This window comes from Nomascus leucogenys, chromosome 2 (assembly GCF_006542625.1).
Source record: "Nomascus leucogenys isolate Asia chromosome 2, Asia_NLE_v1, whole genome shotgun sequence".
NCBI classification, from domain to species: domain Eukaryota; kingdom Metazoa; phylum Chordata; class Mammalia; order Primates; family Hylobatidae; genus Nomascus; species Nomascus leucogenys.
This window is the reverse complement of record NC_044382.1, coordinates 53,473,158-53,487,632: the sequence shown is the minus strand read 5'-3', so window position 1 is coordinate 53,487,632 and position 14,475 is coordinate 53,473,158. Positions and strand designations below refer to the sequence as shown.

At 40.8% G+C, this 14,475-nt stretch overlaps 1 protein-coding gene across 1 annotated transcript in view; it reads right to left on the bottom strand.

The window, feature by feature from the left end:
* The window catches only part of TERB1 (telomere repeat binding bouquet formation protein 1), a 42,515-nt gene that overhangs the window by 18,755 nt on the left and 9,285 nt on the right, over positions 1 to 14,475 (bottom strand). The window contains exons 6-11 of the mRNA XM_030795810.1: positions 12,993 to 13,053; positions 12,782 to 12,897; positions 12,554 to 12,676; positions 5,371 to 5,523; positions 3,715 to 3,846; positions 1,355 to 1,480 (exon numbers count right to left, since the gene is read on the bottom strand). Coding sequence (XP_030651670.1) covers positions 1,355 to 1,480; positions 3,715 to 3,846; positions 5,371 to 5,523; positions 12,554 to 12,676; positions 12,782 to 12,897; positions 12,993 to 13,053 — 711 coding nt within the window. The remainder of the gene's footprint in view (positions 1 to 1,354; positions 1,481 to 3,714; positions 3,847 to 5,370; positions 5,524 to 12,553; positions 12,677 to 12,781; positions 12,898 to 12,992; positions 13,054 to 14,475) is intronic.

The window sequence follows — 14,475 nt, the reverse complement described above, 5'->3', positions numbered from 1 at the left end:
TCTTACCATGGCCAACTGCCCTCTGAGCTCAAGCTACACTGGCCATCAATTCCTTAAGTGCACCAGGTTCCTTCTTATCACAGGGCCCTTGTGCCTCACTGTTGCTTATGCTTGAGACACTCACTGATAACAAATTCCTTTCTTTTCACCTAATTAACTCTAGACATTCAGTTCTCAGCTCAAGAATCACTTCCTCCCAAAGCCTTTTCTGCTCCACATCTGGACCAGATTCCTTTGTTATAGGCTCTTAAAGACCTGTGGTCTATCCCTGTGTACTTGTTATGTCAATTTATAATAACACATAATCTCATCTTTTGAGTTACTGTCTATTTCTCTAGTTAAACTAAGCTCTGTGAATACACAGACTGTTTTTTATCACTGTATCCCTGATGTCCCTGATGCCTAGCACTCTGCCTGGCACATAACAGAAACTCAAAACTTTTTTTTTTTTTTTTGAGACGGAGTCTTGCTCTGTCGCCCAGGCTGCAGTGCAGTGGCACAATCTCGGCTCACTGCAACCTCTGCCTCCCTGGTTCAAGTAATTCTTCTGCCTCAGGCTCCCGAGTAGCTGGGGCTACAGGCATGTGCCACCAGGCCTGGCTAATTTTTTTTATATTTTTAGTAGAGACGGGGTTTCTACGTGTTAGTCAGGATGGTCTCGATCTCCTGACCTCGTGATCCGCCCGCCTTGGCCTCCCAAAGTGCTGGGATTACAGGCGTAAGCCACCACGCCCGGCCCCAAACATTTTTAAATAAATAAATATACTTATGATTTAACAACAAATAACCCTTAGTCCACAAATTTAATTCCTGCAAACTAAATTTGTGCACACAGCATAAAATAGTGAATTATCTATACTGCTGCTCTCTTCCACATGGGTTTGTATATGCTGTCATGTCTAAATTTTATACTCTGATTTTTTTTTTTTTTTTTAAGACAGGGTCTCACTCTATGACCCAGGCTGGAGGGCCAGTGGTGCAAACACAGCTCACTGCAGCCTCGACCTGAGCAACTTCTGAGCTCAGATGATCCTTCTACTTCAGCTTCCCAAGTAGCTGGCAGGCATGTGCCACCATGCCCAGATAATTTTTTCTATATATATATATATATTTTATAGAGACAGAGTTTCTCCATGTTGCCCAGGCTGGTCTTGAACTCCTGGACTCAAGCGATCTGACTGCCTTGGCCTCCCAAAGTGCTGGGATTACAGGCATGAGCCACTGTGCAGGGCCTAGTCTGCTTTTCAAATGTAAGAAGAATCTGAGAGCTATAAGGCCTTGGCTCATGAAAGCAGAAATAAATTCCCCTTTAAAAACTTTGGTTGGTATGTTCTTAAAGTAATAGTACACTTACTAATTTTTTTGCAGTTGTGAAGCACAAATGTAGCAGCTTTGTTCAGTTCCTCATTCTGAGATTCAGTTAAGGCTTGAATCATGAGTGGAAGCCCATTGTTTTTAAAAAGGTCATACTGATTTTCCTCTGGAAAACATAAACAAAGAGGACAATGATTTTATCATAAACTATCTATATGAGGTCGTAATTCTTCCTTGTGATAATTATGAACATAGTTCAAAATTTTAAAAATAGGCCAGGAACGGTGGCTCACTCCTGTAATCCCAGCACTTTGGGAGGCTGAGATGGGTGAATCACTTGAGGTCAGGAGTTCAAGACCAGCCTAGCCAACATGGTGAAACCCAGCCTCTACAAAAAATACAAAAATTAGCCAGGCATGGTGGCAGGCACTTGTAATCCCAACTTCTCAGGAAATTGAGGCACAAGAACTGCTTGAACCTAGGAGGTGGAGGCTGCAGTGAGCCGAGGTCACACCATTGCACTCCAGTTTGGGCAACAGAGTGAGACTTTGTCTCAAAAAACAAAAACAAAACAACAACAACAAATTTTTAAAATAGAGAAACACATAGTTTCTTTCTTTTTTTTTTGAGACGGAGTCTCGCTCTGTCGCCCAGGCTGGAGTGCAGCGGTGCAATCTCGGCTCACGGCAAGCTCCGCCTCCTGGGTTCACACCATTCTCCTGCCTCAGCCTCTCTGAGTAGCTGGGACTACAGGCGCCCGCCACCACGCCCGGCTAATTTTTTTTTGTATTTTTAGTAGAGACGGGGTTTCACCGTGGTCTCGATCTCCTGACCTCGTGATCCGTCCGCCTCGGCCTCCCAAAGTGCTGGGATTACAAGCATGAGCCACCGCGCCCGGCCCAAGAAACACATAGTTTCAAAAGGATTTTTTTTTTTTTTTTTTTTTGAGAGGGAGTCTCGCTCTGTCACCCTGACTGGAGTGCAGTGGCACGATCTTGACTCACTGCAGTCTCCACCTCCCAGGTTCAAGCAATTCTCTTGCCTCAGCCTCCTGAGTAGCTGGGACTACAGGCACGCGCCACCATGCCCAGCTATTTTTTTGTATTTTTAGTAGAGACAGGGTTTCAACATGCTCGCCAAGCGGGTCTTGAACTCCTGACCTCGTGATCTGCCCACCTCAGCCTCCCAAAGTGCTGGAATTACAGGTGTGAGCCACTACGTCCAGCCCCCAACAGGATTTTTAATATAGAAAATAATTCACTTAAGGCCGGGCTCGGTGGCTCACACCTATAATCCCAGCACTTTGGGAGGCCGAGGCAGGCAGATCACCTGAGGTTGGGAGTTCGGGACCAGCCTGACCAACATGGAGAAACCCCGTTTCTACTAAAAATACAAAATTAGCCGGCCATGGTGGCGCATGCCTGTAATCCCAGCTACTCGGGAGGCTGAGACAGGAGAACTGCTTGAACCTGGGAGGCGGAGGTTGCAGTGAGCCAAGATTGCACCACTGCACTCCAGCCTGGGCAACAAGAGCGAAACTCCGTCTCGAAAAGAAAAAAAAATAATTCACTTACACAAAATACCTGTCTCATAAGTGATCTCAGAAATGCAGCCACAGAGTAGTATCATAACTCATAAGAGTCAACAAACTCACTTGGTTTGAAAAAGGGTATAATCAATCCTAAATTATACAGAGGTTAAGGGAAAGAATAGATAAATAAACTAATGGAGGGAGTAGAAAGTAAGGGAAGGAAGAAAGAGTGGAAGAAGCAAGAGAGAGCAAAGGGAGGAGAGTGGAAAAGTGAGAGTGGAAAGAGCAGAGAGAGATTAGAAGTGAGGGGGTAGAGAGGAAAGTGGAGAGAATTGGTAAGAAGGAGTAGATTGAACAGAGGGAGAATGGGAGGAAAGTAGAGAGGAGGAGGAAAATAAAAGGGGGAGAAGAAAGAGAAAAGAGAGAGGAGACAGTAATAGGTAGAAAAAGAAGAATCTTTGAAAGTTTTAACAAGGAGAACAGAAACAGATTTGTGCAGTGATGTGCAGAGTGGACTGAAAAAGGAAGATAGAAGGGAAGGAGCTTTCTCCCTGTGCTGCAGTGAGAAAACCACTGCAATAATATTGGTGAAAGATGTTTAGGTTTGAGGGCCTACTTTGGAAGGGCAGCATGGGAACTGGACAGAAAGGGATCAAGAGGGGTGAACAGAAGTAGAACTACAGGTCTTAATGACTGACTTAATACAATGAGTGAAGGAGAATTAGGAGCTGAAATGACTAGTTTGAGGTCTGAATGACTAGGAGAAAAGCAATACTTTTAAGACCTTCACATAACTGGAAGAAAAAGAAACAGAAGTATATTTCCGCTCTACTATTTTAATAACCACACTCAATAAATCCAATACTTACCACAATCCTCTGTGCAATGACCAAGAGTAAGAATGATGCTAAATTTTTCTCCTGAATCCAGACTTTCATGAAGCAGTAATGCCAGAAGTTTTGAAACAATGTGGTACTTGGAGAGTACTATCCCAAAAGTAGCTATTAGTATAAAATAGGAAAAAAAGATAGTACAAATTTAAAACTTATAAATATATATATACTATATATTTTTCAGAGCTTATTCAGGCAGAATGTTATATATCTATATAACATTAAATATACACATATCATAACATCTAATAAATATGTGTATGTGTGAATAAAATATAAATTCATTGTAATAAGATGGCGGCTTATTACTATAACCCTCATTACTCTTTCTTCCCATACTAAAGACATATTACTAAAGCAAATTTTTTGAAGAATTTTTTTTCTTAATTGTTCTGCAGAATGCTGTGAAGATGAAGTAACACTAACTTCCTAAAAGCTGAGTATGCTTACTCTCCCCTTACATATCTCTTCTTATCTAGATTGGATAGTAAAGACTTTCCTACATAATCAATTCCTGCTGTCATTTAAAATACACTATTAACTGACCACAGTTCTACTGACTTACTGATGCAATGAAGCATATGCGAAGCTATGCTGAGATGTGACAAAAGTCAAAAAGTCCACCATTTTAAGCTATACTTCTCCAAATGTGGCTTTTAACAGAGTCCACCCAGAGTCTAACAATACTAATATCAACAAAAAAGTTGTGAATTCCTCAAGGGACTACATCTTAATCATTTTTGTACTTGTAAAGCTCCGCACATAGCAGGTCCTCAATAACCACTTTTTAAAAAACCATCTATTTTTTGTCCCCTAGTTGTTTGTGAATACGAATAGAGTTTCTTACTCTTCAGTGTTCGCACATGTGAGAAGCAGCAGCCATGAGTTCAAGTCTGGTTCTGCCACTCACTAGTAATGCTGTGTTGGGTAAATCTGACCTCATACTTAGCAGAAAGAGATGTATTCTTTACATAAATTGGGTTTTCCATTCTTAATCTCAAAAATATCCCTTGGTTTCTCATCTGAAAAAAATTTTTTTTTTTTTTTTGAGAGATGGAGTCTCGATATGTTGACCAAGCTGGTCTCAAACTCCTGGCCTCAAGCAATCCTCCCATCTTGGCCTTCCAAAGTGCTGGGATTACAGGTGTGAGCCACCACACACAGCCTGAAATTTTTAATTTAATGCTGCCTTTTATTCCAGATGGAGTTTTGCACTTGTTGCCCAAGCTGGAGTGCAGTGGCGTGATCTCAGCTCTCTCACTGCAACCTCCGCCTCCCAGGTTCAAGCGATTCTCTTGTCTCGGCCTCCTGAGTAGCTGGAATTACAGGCACCTGCCACCACGTTCGTCTAATTTTTGCATTTTTAGTAGAGACTAGGTTTCACCATGTTGGCCAGGCTGGTCTTGAACTCCTGACCTCAGGTGAGCTGCCCGCCTCGGCCTCCCAAAGTGCTGGGATTACAGGCGTGAGCCACTGCGTCAGGCCATGTTGGATACTTTCTAATACTCCCTTCCACTTGTGAGAAACTGTTAGTCTAAACCATGTTACTATTCAATCTACTATTTCAATACTCTTCATGCTATATTCAAACGAAATTCAATTTCAAAAAAACTAGTAAGCACTGTCACTCACGATTATCAGCAATGCATGCATCCACAGTCTTTGTCACAACCACTGCAAGTTTAGCACTGGAAAGAGTCTCATGTGAATCAGATTCCAGTTGCATGAGAACTTGAGACAATACATCCAGTCCACCCACAGATACGAAGTATTTCTGAACATATGCTTGAAGAATAAAGTAGCAAAACTATTAATATTTCAAACAAGACAGCTGAATGGTTTTATTCAATAAATTTGCATTAAATATAACATTGACCTTTTCAAATACTTTCTAAAAATCCCAAAATTAAAGAATTAAAAATCCAATCTTTACCTGTGCATATATGTAATCATAAAATAGATTACTTATTTATGTCTCTTACTTTGACATAGTAAAACTACAGTATTTCTTGTGTATTAGAAATCTTTTTTGTTTTATTTAGTAAGAACTGCTCTATTTTGTAAGAATGGCATTATTAAGCTGTCCTTTAGGCCGAGCATGGTGGCTCATGCCTGTAATCCCAGCACTTTGGGAGGCCGAGATAGGCAGATTGCTTGAGTCAGGAGTTCAAGACCAGCCTGGCCAACATGCTGAAACCCCATCTCTACTAAAAATAAAAATAATAAGCTGGGTGTGGTGGTGCACGCCTATAATCTCAGCTACTCAGGTGGCTGAGGCAGGAGGACCACTTGAACCTGGGAGGCGGAGGTTGCAATGAGCTGAGCTCACACTACTGTACTCCAGCCTGGGTGACAGAGTGAGACTCTGTCTCAAAAAACAAACAAACAAAAACAAAACAAAACAACAACAACAAAAAAACCTAACCCTCAACATTATTAAACAAGTCTTTCAATAGAGTTACAAAGAATATATTCATTCATCTTGGTAATTAGCAAGCTGCCTATTTTCTGCAATCCAACATAACTAATTCCTCAGATTGACTCTTCAAGATGCAAAGTAATTTAACTGTTCTAAAAGAGCATACATCTCATCCATCATATTTACACCTAATTCTTTTACTTCTTGGAGCATAAAATTATAACAGATCCCTGAGAGTCATAACTATTCCAAGCAAAGATTCAATGACCGGTATCTATTTTTTTAAGTCTGAAGTCTTTTGTTCCCTAGTTGAAAATAATTCTGGGCCGGGCACCGTGGCTCATGCCTTTAATGACTACAGGCGTGCACCACCATGCCCAGCTAGAAATTGTTGTATTTTTGGTAGAGACAGGGTTTGACCATGTTCCTCAGGCTGGTCTCAAACTCCTGAACTAAAGCAACCTGCCTGCCTCGGCCTCCCAAAGTGTTGGGATTACAGGCGTGAGCCATGGTGCCCAGCCCAGAAACGTTATTTAAGGGCAGGCAAACATTTTCAATATTATGGTGGCTCCAAAATAGATTTCTTTCCTAGAAAGTATTTTCATTTTTAAAAAATCTTCAAAAAAGAGGCTGGGTGTGGTAGTAGCTCATGTCTGTAATCCCAGCATTTTTGAGAGGCTGAGGCAGGAGGATTGCTTGAATTCAGAAGTTCAATATCAGCCTGGACAACATAGTGAGACCCCATCTCTATGAAATAAAAAAAAAAAAATTGGCCGGGCGCGGTAGCTCACGCTTGTAATCCCAGCACTTTGGGAGGCCGAGACGGGCGGATCACAAGGTCAGGAGATCGAGACCACGGTGAAACCCCGTCTCTACTAAAAATACAAAAAACAAATTAGCCAGGCGTGGTGGCGGGCGCCTGTAGTCCCAGCTACTCGGAGAGGCTGAGGCAGGAGAATGGCGTGAACCCGGGAGGCGGAGCTTGCAGTGAGCCGAGATTGCGCCACTGCACTCCAGCCTGGGCGACAGAGCGAGACTCCGTCTCAAAAAAAAAAAAAAAAAAAAAATTGAAAATTAGCCAGTGCTGTGTGCCTGTAGTCCCAGCACCTCAGGAGGCTAAGGCAGGGGGATCGCTTAGGCCCAGAAGTTTGAGGCTGCAGTGACCCATGATTGTGCCACTGTACTCTAGCTGGGGTGACAGAGTGAGTGAGACTCTAGCTCAAAAAAAAAAAAAGCACTTGTTAATGCGTTGATGAAAATGGCAGTGTGTTACCACAGATTCTTAGTTATAGCCTGAGTGACAAAAACTCAGGCATATAAGCAGAAGAACATCCTAGACCACATTTATTGTACACTGAATATTTCAGATTTCTTCTAATCTGTAGTTTACTGAGGGTAATGACGTCCTATAACTATCACTCATTAAAGTTGGCTTTTAGAGATAAAGGGACTGTCAGGGTATCATGGAAATAGATTCCATTTTTTTTTTGAATTCTAGAGATATATCCTTTGCATGTGACATATGAGTATTTGTTTCAAACACTTGAATATAGATATACATCAGCAATGTGTGAAAGTTCTAGTTGTTCCACATCCTTGCCAATATTTAGCATGACCACTTTTTATTTTTAACATGCTAGTGGGTGTGTCGTAGTATCTCCATGGGATTTTAATTTGGATTTCTTGATAATTATTTCTTGAGCATTTTTTTTTTTTCCTGAGACAAAGTCTTGCTCTGGCTCTGTCACCCAGGCTGGAGTGCAGCAGCGTGATCGTAGCTTACTGTAAGCTTGAACTCCTGGACTCAAGTGATTCTCTCGCCTCAGATTCCTGAGTAACTAGGACTAAAACAGGTGCATGCCACCATATTTGGCTAATTTTTAGAATTTTCTTGTAGAGACAAGGTCTCACTACGTTGCCCAGTCTGGTCTCAAACTCCTGGGCTCAAGCGATTCTCCCTCCTTGGCTTTCCAAAGCACTGGGATTACAGGCATAAGCCACCATGCCCAGCCAATCTTAAACATCTTTTCAAGTGCTTATTTAATATTCACATCTTCTTTGGCGAAGTATCTGTTCAAACCTTTTGCCCATTTTTTTAATCACCAGGTTGCTTTTGTCTTCTTATTGATTTATAAGAGCTGGGTACAAATTCTTTTTTTTTTTTGAGACAGAGTCTCTCTCCGTCGCCCAGGCTGGAGTGCAGTGGCGCAATCTTGGCTCACTGCAAGCTCCACCTCCTGGGTTCACGCCATTCTCCTGCCTCAGCCTCCTGAGTAGCTGGGACTACAGGCGCCCACCACCACGCCCAGCTAATTTTTTTGTATTTTTAGTGGAGACGGGGTTTCACCGTGTTAGCCAGGATGGTCTCGATCTCCTGACCTTGTGATCCGCCTGTCTTGGCCTCCCAAAGTGCTGGCATTACAGGTGTGGGCCACCATGCCCAGCCCAAATTCTTAATCAGGTAAATGGTTCTCAAATATTTTCTCTCAGTCTAGCTTACCTTTCATCCTCATAGCAAGCTCTTCTGAAGAGCAAAATTATTTCAATGAAGTCCAATTTATCATTTTTTCTTTAGTTATTTATGCTTTTTATGTCCTTAGAAACCTTTGCCTACCCCCAAGGAGTGAGAATTTTCAGCTTTTGTCAATGTTTTATATTTTTCACTCATATTTATTTAAGTCTATGAACCATTTCAAGTTAGTTTTTGTATACTGTATAAGGGTTCAGATTCATATTTTGCATATAGATATCCACTTTTTCTAGCATTATTTGTTGAAAATATCTTTTCCTTCACAGAATTACAATGACATCTCTGTAGACAATCAACAATGATATATGTATGAGTCTATTTCTGGGCTCTCACTTTTGTTTCCTTAATCTGTAAGTCTACAAGGCCAGGTGCGGTGGCTCACGCCTGTAATCCCAGCACTTTGGGAGGCCAAGGCGGGAGGATCACTTGAGATTAGGAGTTCAAGACCAGCCTGGCCAACATGGTGAAACCCCCACCTCTACTAAAAACACAAAAATTAGCCAGGCTTGGTGGCGGGCGCCTGTAATCCCAGCTACTCAGGAGGCTGAGACAGGAGAATCACTTGAACCTGGGAGGTGGAGGTTGCAGTGAGTCGAGGCCGTACCATGCACTCCAGTCTGGGCAACTAGAGTGAAATTCTGTCTCAAAAAAAAAAAAAAAAAAAAGAATCTGTAAGTCTATACCTACACCAATGCCACGCTTTCTTGATTTCTGTATAAGTACTAAAATCAGGCAACATAGTCCTACAGTTTTATCCTTTTTTCCCCAAAAGTTTCAATTATCCTAGGCCCTTTGCATTCCATGTAAGTTTTAGAATCAGCTTGTTAATTTCTAGAGAAAAATCTGCTGGGATTTTGCTTGGGAATTCCATGAATCTAGAGATGAATTTGAAAGTGACGGTCTTACAATGTTGAGTCTTACAATCCAGAGTATTATATATCTTTTTTATTTTTGTTACTGTGCGTGTGTGGGGGGGTCGTGTTACAGGATCTCCCTGTTGCCCAGGCTAGAGTGGAATAGCACAATCATAACTCACTGCAGCCTTGACCTCCCAGGCTCAAGCAATCCTCCCAAGTAGCTCAGACTACAGGTGTGAACCATTACACCTGGCTAGTTTTTAAATTTTTTGTAGATACAGGGTCTTTCTATGTTGCCCAGGCTGGTCTTGAACTCCTAGATTCAAGTGGTCCTCCTGCCTCGGCCTCCCAAAGTGCTTGGATTATAGGCATGAGGCACTACACCTAGCCTCTTGTCTTTTTTCCAGTCTCAAGGGGGAAACATTAAGTCTTTCACCGTTAAGTGTGTTACTTGTATTTTGTAGAGGCCCTTTATCACATTAAGGAAGTTTCCTTCTGTTCTTAGTTTATCATGAGTTTACAGATGTACGTTGAATTATGTCAAATGCTTTTCCTGCATCTATTGAAATTATCATATTGTTCTTCTTTTCTAGACTGTAAATATGATGAATTTTCTAATGTTAAACCAATCTTGCATTCCTGGGATACATGCCACTTGGTCATAATATATTATCTTTTCTATATATATTGCTAAATTAGATTTGTTAATATTTTGTTAAGGATTTTTACATCTATGTTCATAGAGCTATTAGCCAACAGTTTCTCATAATGTTGTTTCTGGGTTCTGATATTGGTGTAATGCTGGCCTTATATGTTGGGAAGTGTTTCTCCCACTTCTATTTCCTGGAATAATGTATGTGAAATTATTATTTGTTTGTTTCCTGAAATGTTTGGCAGAATTCACCAATGTAACCATTAAGGCCTGGAATTTCCTAAGCTAAGGTTTTGTTTTGCGTTTTGTTGTTCTTTTTTTTTTTTTTTTTTTTTTAGAGGTGGGTTCTTGCTATGTTGCCCAGGCTGCAGTGGCTATTCTCAGGTATGATAATAGCACACTATACCCTTGAACTTCTAGGCTCAAGTGATCCTCCCACCTCAGTCTCCCAATAGCTGGGACTACAGGCATGCGCCACCATGCCCAGCTTGTGTTAAGGTTTTAAACTACAAATTTGACTTCTTTAACAGATATAGGAATATTCAGGTTACTATTTCTTCTTGGGTGAGCTTTGTTTGGTAGTTTGTATCTTTCAAAGAATCTGTCCAACTCATCTAAGTTGTTAAATGTCATGACATAAAGCTGTTTCTACTATTCTTTTATTACTCTTTTAATATCTGTTAAGATCTATAGTGATGTCACCTTTCATTCCTGGCACAGGTAATCTGAGCTTTCTCTCATTACTTTGTCATCAGTCTGGCTAGAGGATCACTTTTATTGATTTTTTCAAAGAATTAGCTCATGTTTCAATTATTTTTCTCTATTTCACGATTTCTAATCTTCTCTTCATTATTTCCTTTGTTATGCTTATTTTAACTTACTTGGTTTGCTAATTTCTTAGGTAGAAGCTAATATGGTTTTTTTTTTTTATTTGAGACAGAGTCTCTCTCTGTTGCTCAAGCTAGAGTGCGGTGGTACGATCTTGGCTCACTGAAACCTCTGCCTCCCAGGTTCAAGCGATTCTCCTGACTCAGCCACCCGAGTAGCCGGGATTACATGTGCACACCACCACACCAGGCTAATTTTTTTGTATTTTTAGTAGAGACAAGGTGTCATCATGTTGGCCAGGCTGGTCTGGAACTCCTGACCCCAAGTGATCCTCCACTTCAGACTCCCAAAATGCTGGGATTACAGGTGTGAGCCACCACACCCAGCCAGAAGCTAGTATAATTGACTTGAGACCTTTCTTCTTTTCTTATACAAGCCTTAATACTATAAATTTCCCTCTAAACACTGTTTTGCAGCATCCCACAGATTTCTTTTATTTTTTATTTTTTTATTTTTTTGAGATGGAGTCTCACTCTGTCACCCAGGCTGGAGTGCAGTGGAGTGAGCTCAGCCTCTGCAGGTTCAAGAGATTCTCCTGCCTCCGCCTCCTGAGTAGCTGGGATTACAGGTGCCTGGCTAATTTTTGTATTTTCAGTAGAGACAAGGTTTCACATGTTGGTCAGGCTGGTCTCAAACTCCTGACCTCGAGCGATCCACCCGCCTCAGCCTCCCAAAGTGCTGGGATTACAGGTGTGACCCACTGTGTCTGGCTTTTTTTTTTTTTGAGACAGAGTCTCATTCTGTTGCCCAGGATGGAGTGCAATGGTGTGATCTTGGCTCACTGCAACTTCTGTCTCCTGGGCTCATGCGATTCTCCTGCCTCAGCCTCCCAAGTAGCTCGGATTATAGGTGTCTGCCACCATGCCCAGCTAACTGTTGCCACCATGCCCAGCTAATTTCTGTATTTTTAGTAGAGATGGGGTTTTACTATGTTGGTCAGGCTGGTCTTGAACTCCTGACCTCAAGTGATCCACCTGCCTCAGCCTTCCAAAGTGCTGGGATTATAGGCGTGAGCCACCATGCCCGGCCTAATGTTGTATTTTCATTATCATTCAGTTAGAAACATTTTATAATTTTCCTTATGATTTATGCATTGACTCACAGATTTTAGTACTAAGTTGTTTAATTACCAGATATTTGGGGCTTTTCTAGATGTTTTGTTTTTATTCATTTCTAATTTAATTACCTTGTGATCAGAGAACACACTCTATGGGTTTTTAGTCTTGCTATCTGGTTTCTCCATTTTATGAGAGTATCTGGGGTGATTAAAAAAACGATGCTGCTATCATCTTCCCAATATCCTCCTAAAAATATCTACTTTTAAGATTTTCTTATCTTTAAGAGTCTAAATACATCCAAAATAACCCAAATTACAAGAATTCAACTGATTCAATAATAAATTCAATAGTTTTTATTATGCTTTGAAATATGTTTCTTCAACTATGACCTAGAAAATAACGAACACTTACTGTTATTTGCAAGAGTGAGTCCAATAAATGAGCAAATAGGGCGAATTATCTCAGGTGTCATGCAATTTTTTAGCCATTCATTAGCATGTGGAAAAAGGGAACAGCAAAACATTTGATTCTCATCTGAAAGAAGACAAAGTCAATCATGATTTAATATGACAGTTGGAAAATATCAGTTTTCATTTGTTTTTATCTTTATTTTTATATTTAAACATTACAGATAATTACCATTTTGAGGATTGTTGACGCAGACACACAGAGTACTACACACTGAAGACCACAACTGATAACTCTGGAAAACATTTTTATCTGACAAATCCAACTCATGTTTTGAAATAACTGTCCTATTAGGTTAAAAAGAAAAGAAAGTAAATTAATACAAATGTGTTAAGGTCCTAAGTAATGAATAATTAACAAAAAGAAATTTGTATTTGTTTACCTGAATAACCGTGACAGAACTGTAATACAACCTGTTTCTCTCACGAGTGTTTGTCCGGTCCCTTAAAAAAATAGCCATATAAAAATATGAGTTTTATTTACAATAATCTTGCAGAAATGAAGAACAGTTAAATTTTATTTTACCAAATAACCTTTAAACAACTTTAAAGTATTACAAAGTATAACAGAATTATGGTGGATAAAAATCTGTAATCAAGATTATTATGAAAAATATGTCACTACTGCTTAGAGACTAATTGCATTCAAATTTCCTCTAAAAATCACAAAACTCTTACTTTGCATCATGGTTCTGTATTGCAGTATCAAGGTAAGTTCCAAAATGGAAAAATAAATAAATTCAACCTTTTCTAGTTTTTCCAAAATAAAACAAAATCTAGAAACATTTTTTTTAAGTGCACGCCTGGCAAGAAGGTGCCTCCTCAGGCCTCTCTGGCAAGAGGCTTAGCTGAATGAATTACCTGAGCCTGCTCAGACTATCATTGTGCCTGGGTCTGTGACCCTCCCCATGGAAACAATAATAGCAGAGGACTACAAGGGTGAGAGACCAGCCACTGCTAGCAGAAGGTGAGGCTTGACTCCTCCCCTTCAAAGGATACAACCTGATGCCTAGCTTCCCTGAGGCTGCCCCACCCCCACCCAACACCCTGGGGGTTTGGGCCTTGAGCCCTACAACCAACCAGACTTCCCCCTCTATTGATGCCCACATTTCCCCTCTAGCAGGAAGGGTGGCATGAGAGAGTCTGCTGGTACTGAATATGGTCGTTGTGCTGGGATCTGGGTGACATGGGGAAGGGGTTACACAGCCTTGGCCTCCCCAAGTGCTGGAGTTACAGATGTGACCTACTGTGCCTACCTAGAAGCATTTCTTTTTTTCTGAGGCAAGGTCTTGCTCTGTCACTCAGGCTTGAGTGCAGTGGCTTGATCACAGCTCACTGCAGCCTCAACCTCCAGAGCTCACTCAATTCTCCCACCTCAGCCTCCCAAGTAACTGGTAGCACAGGTGTGTGCCACCACACCCAGTTAATTTTCCTTTTCTTTTTTTTTTATATTTCTTTGTAGAGAGACAAGGTCTCACCATGTTACCTAGGCTGGTTTCAAACTCCTGGGCTTAAGGGATCCTCCCACCTTGGCCTCCCAAAATGCTGGGATTACAGGGATGATCCACCACCCCTGGCCTAGAAACATTTTAAATGCTTACAGAATTTCTAACAGTTTGAAGAATTAAAATTTTAAAAAGTTAAAAAATAACTGAGCAGTAAGTATACGGGAACATTCTATATTATCTTTGCAACTTTTCTGTAAATCTAAAATTATTCCAAAATAAAAACCATTGCTGGCTTATACCGTAAACACTGTAACTAAATGGTCAATTCAGCAGAAAATCAACTAAACTAATTCATTAAATGCCTCTCTTTTTCTCTTTAAACCTGTTACCTTTCAATGCTAAGCACTATGAATTACTT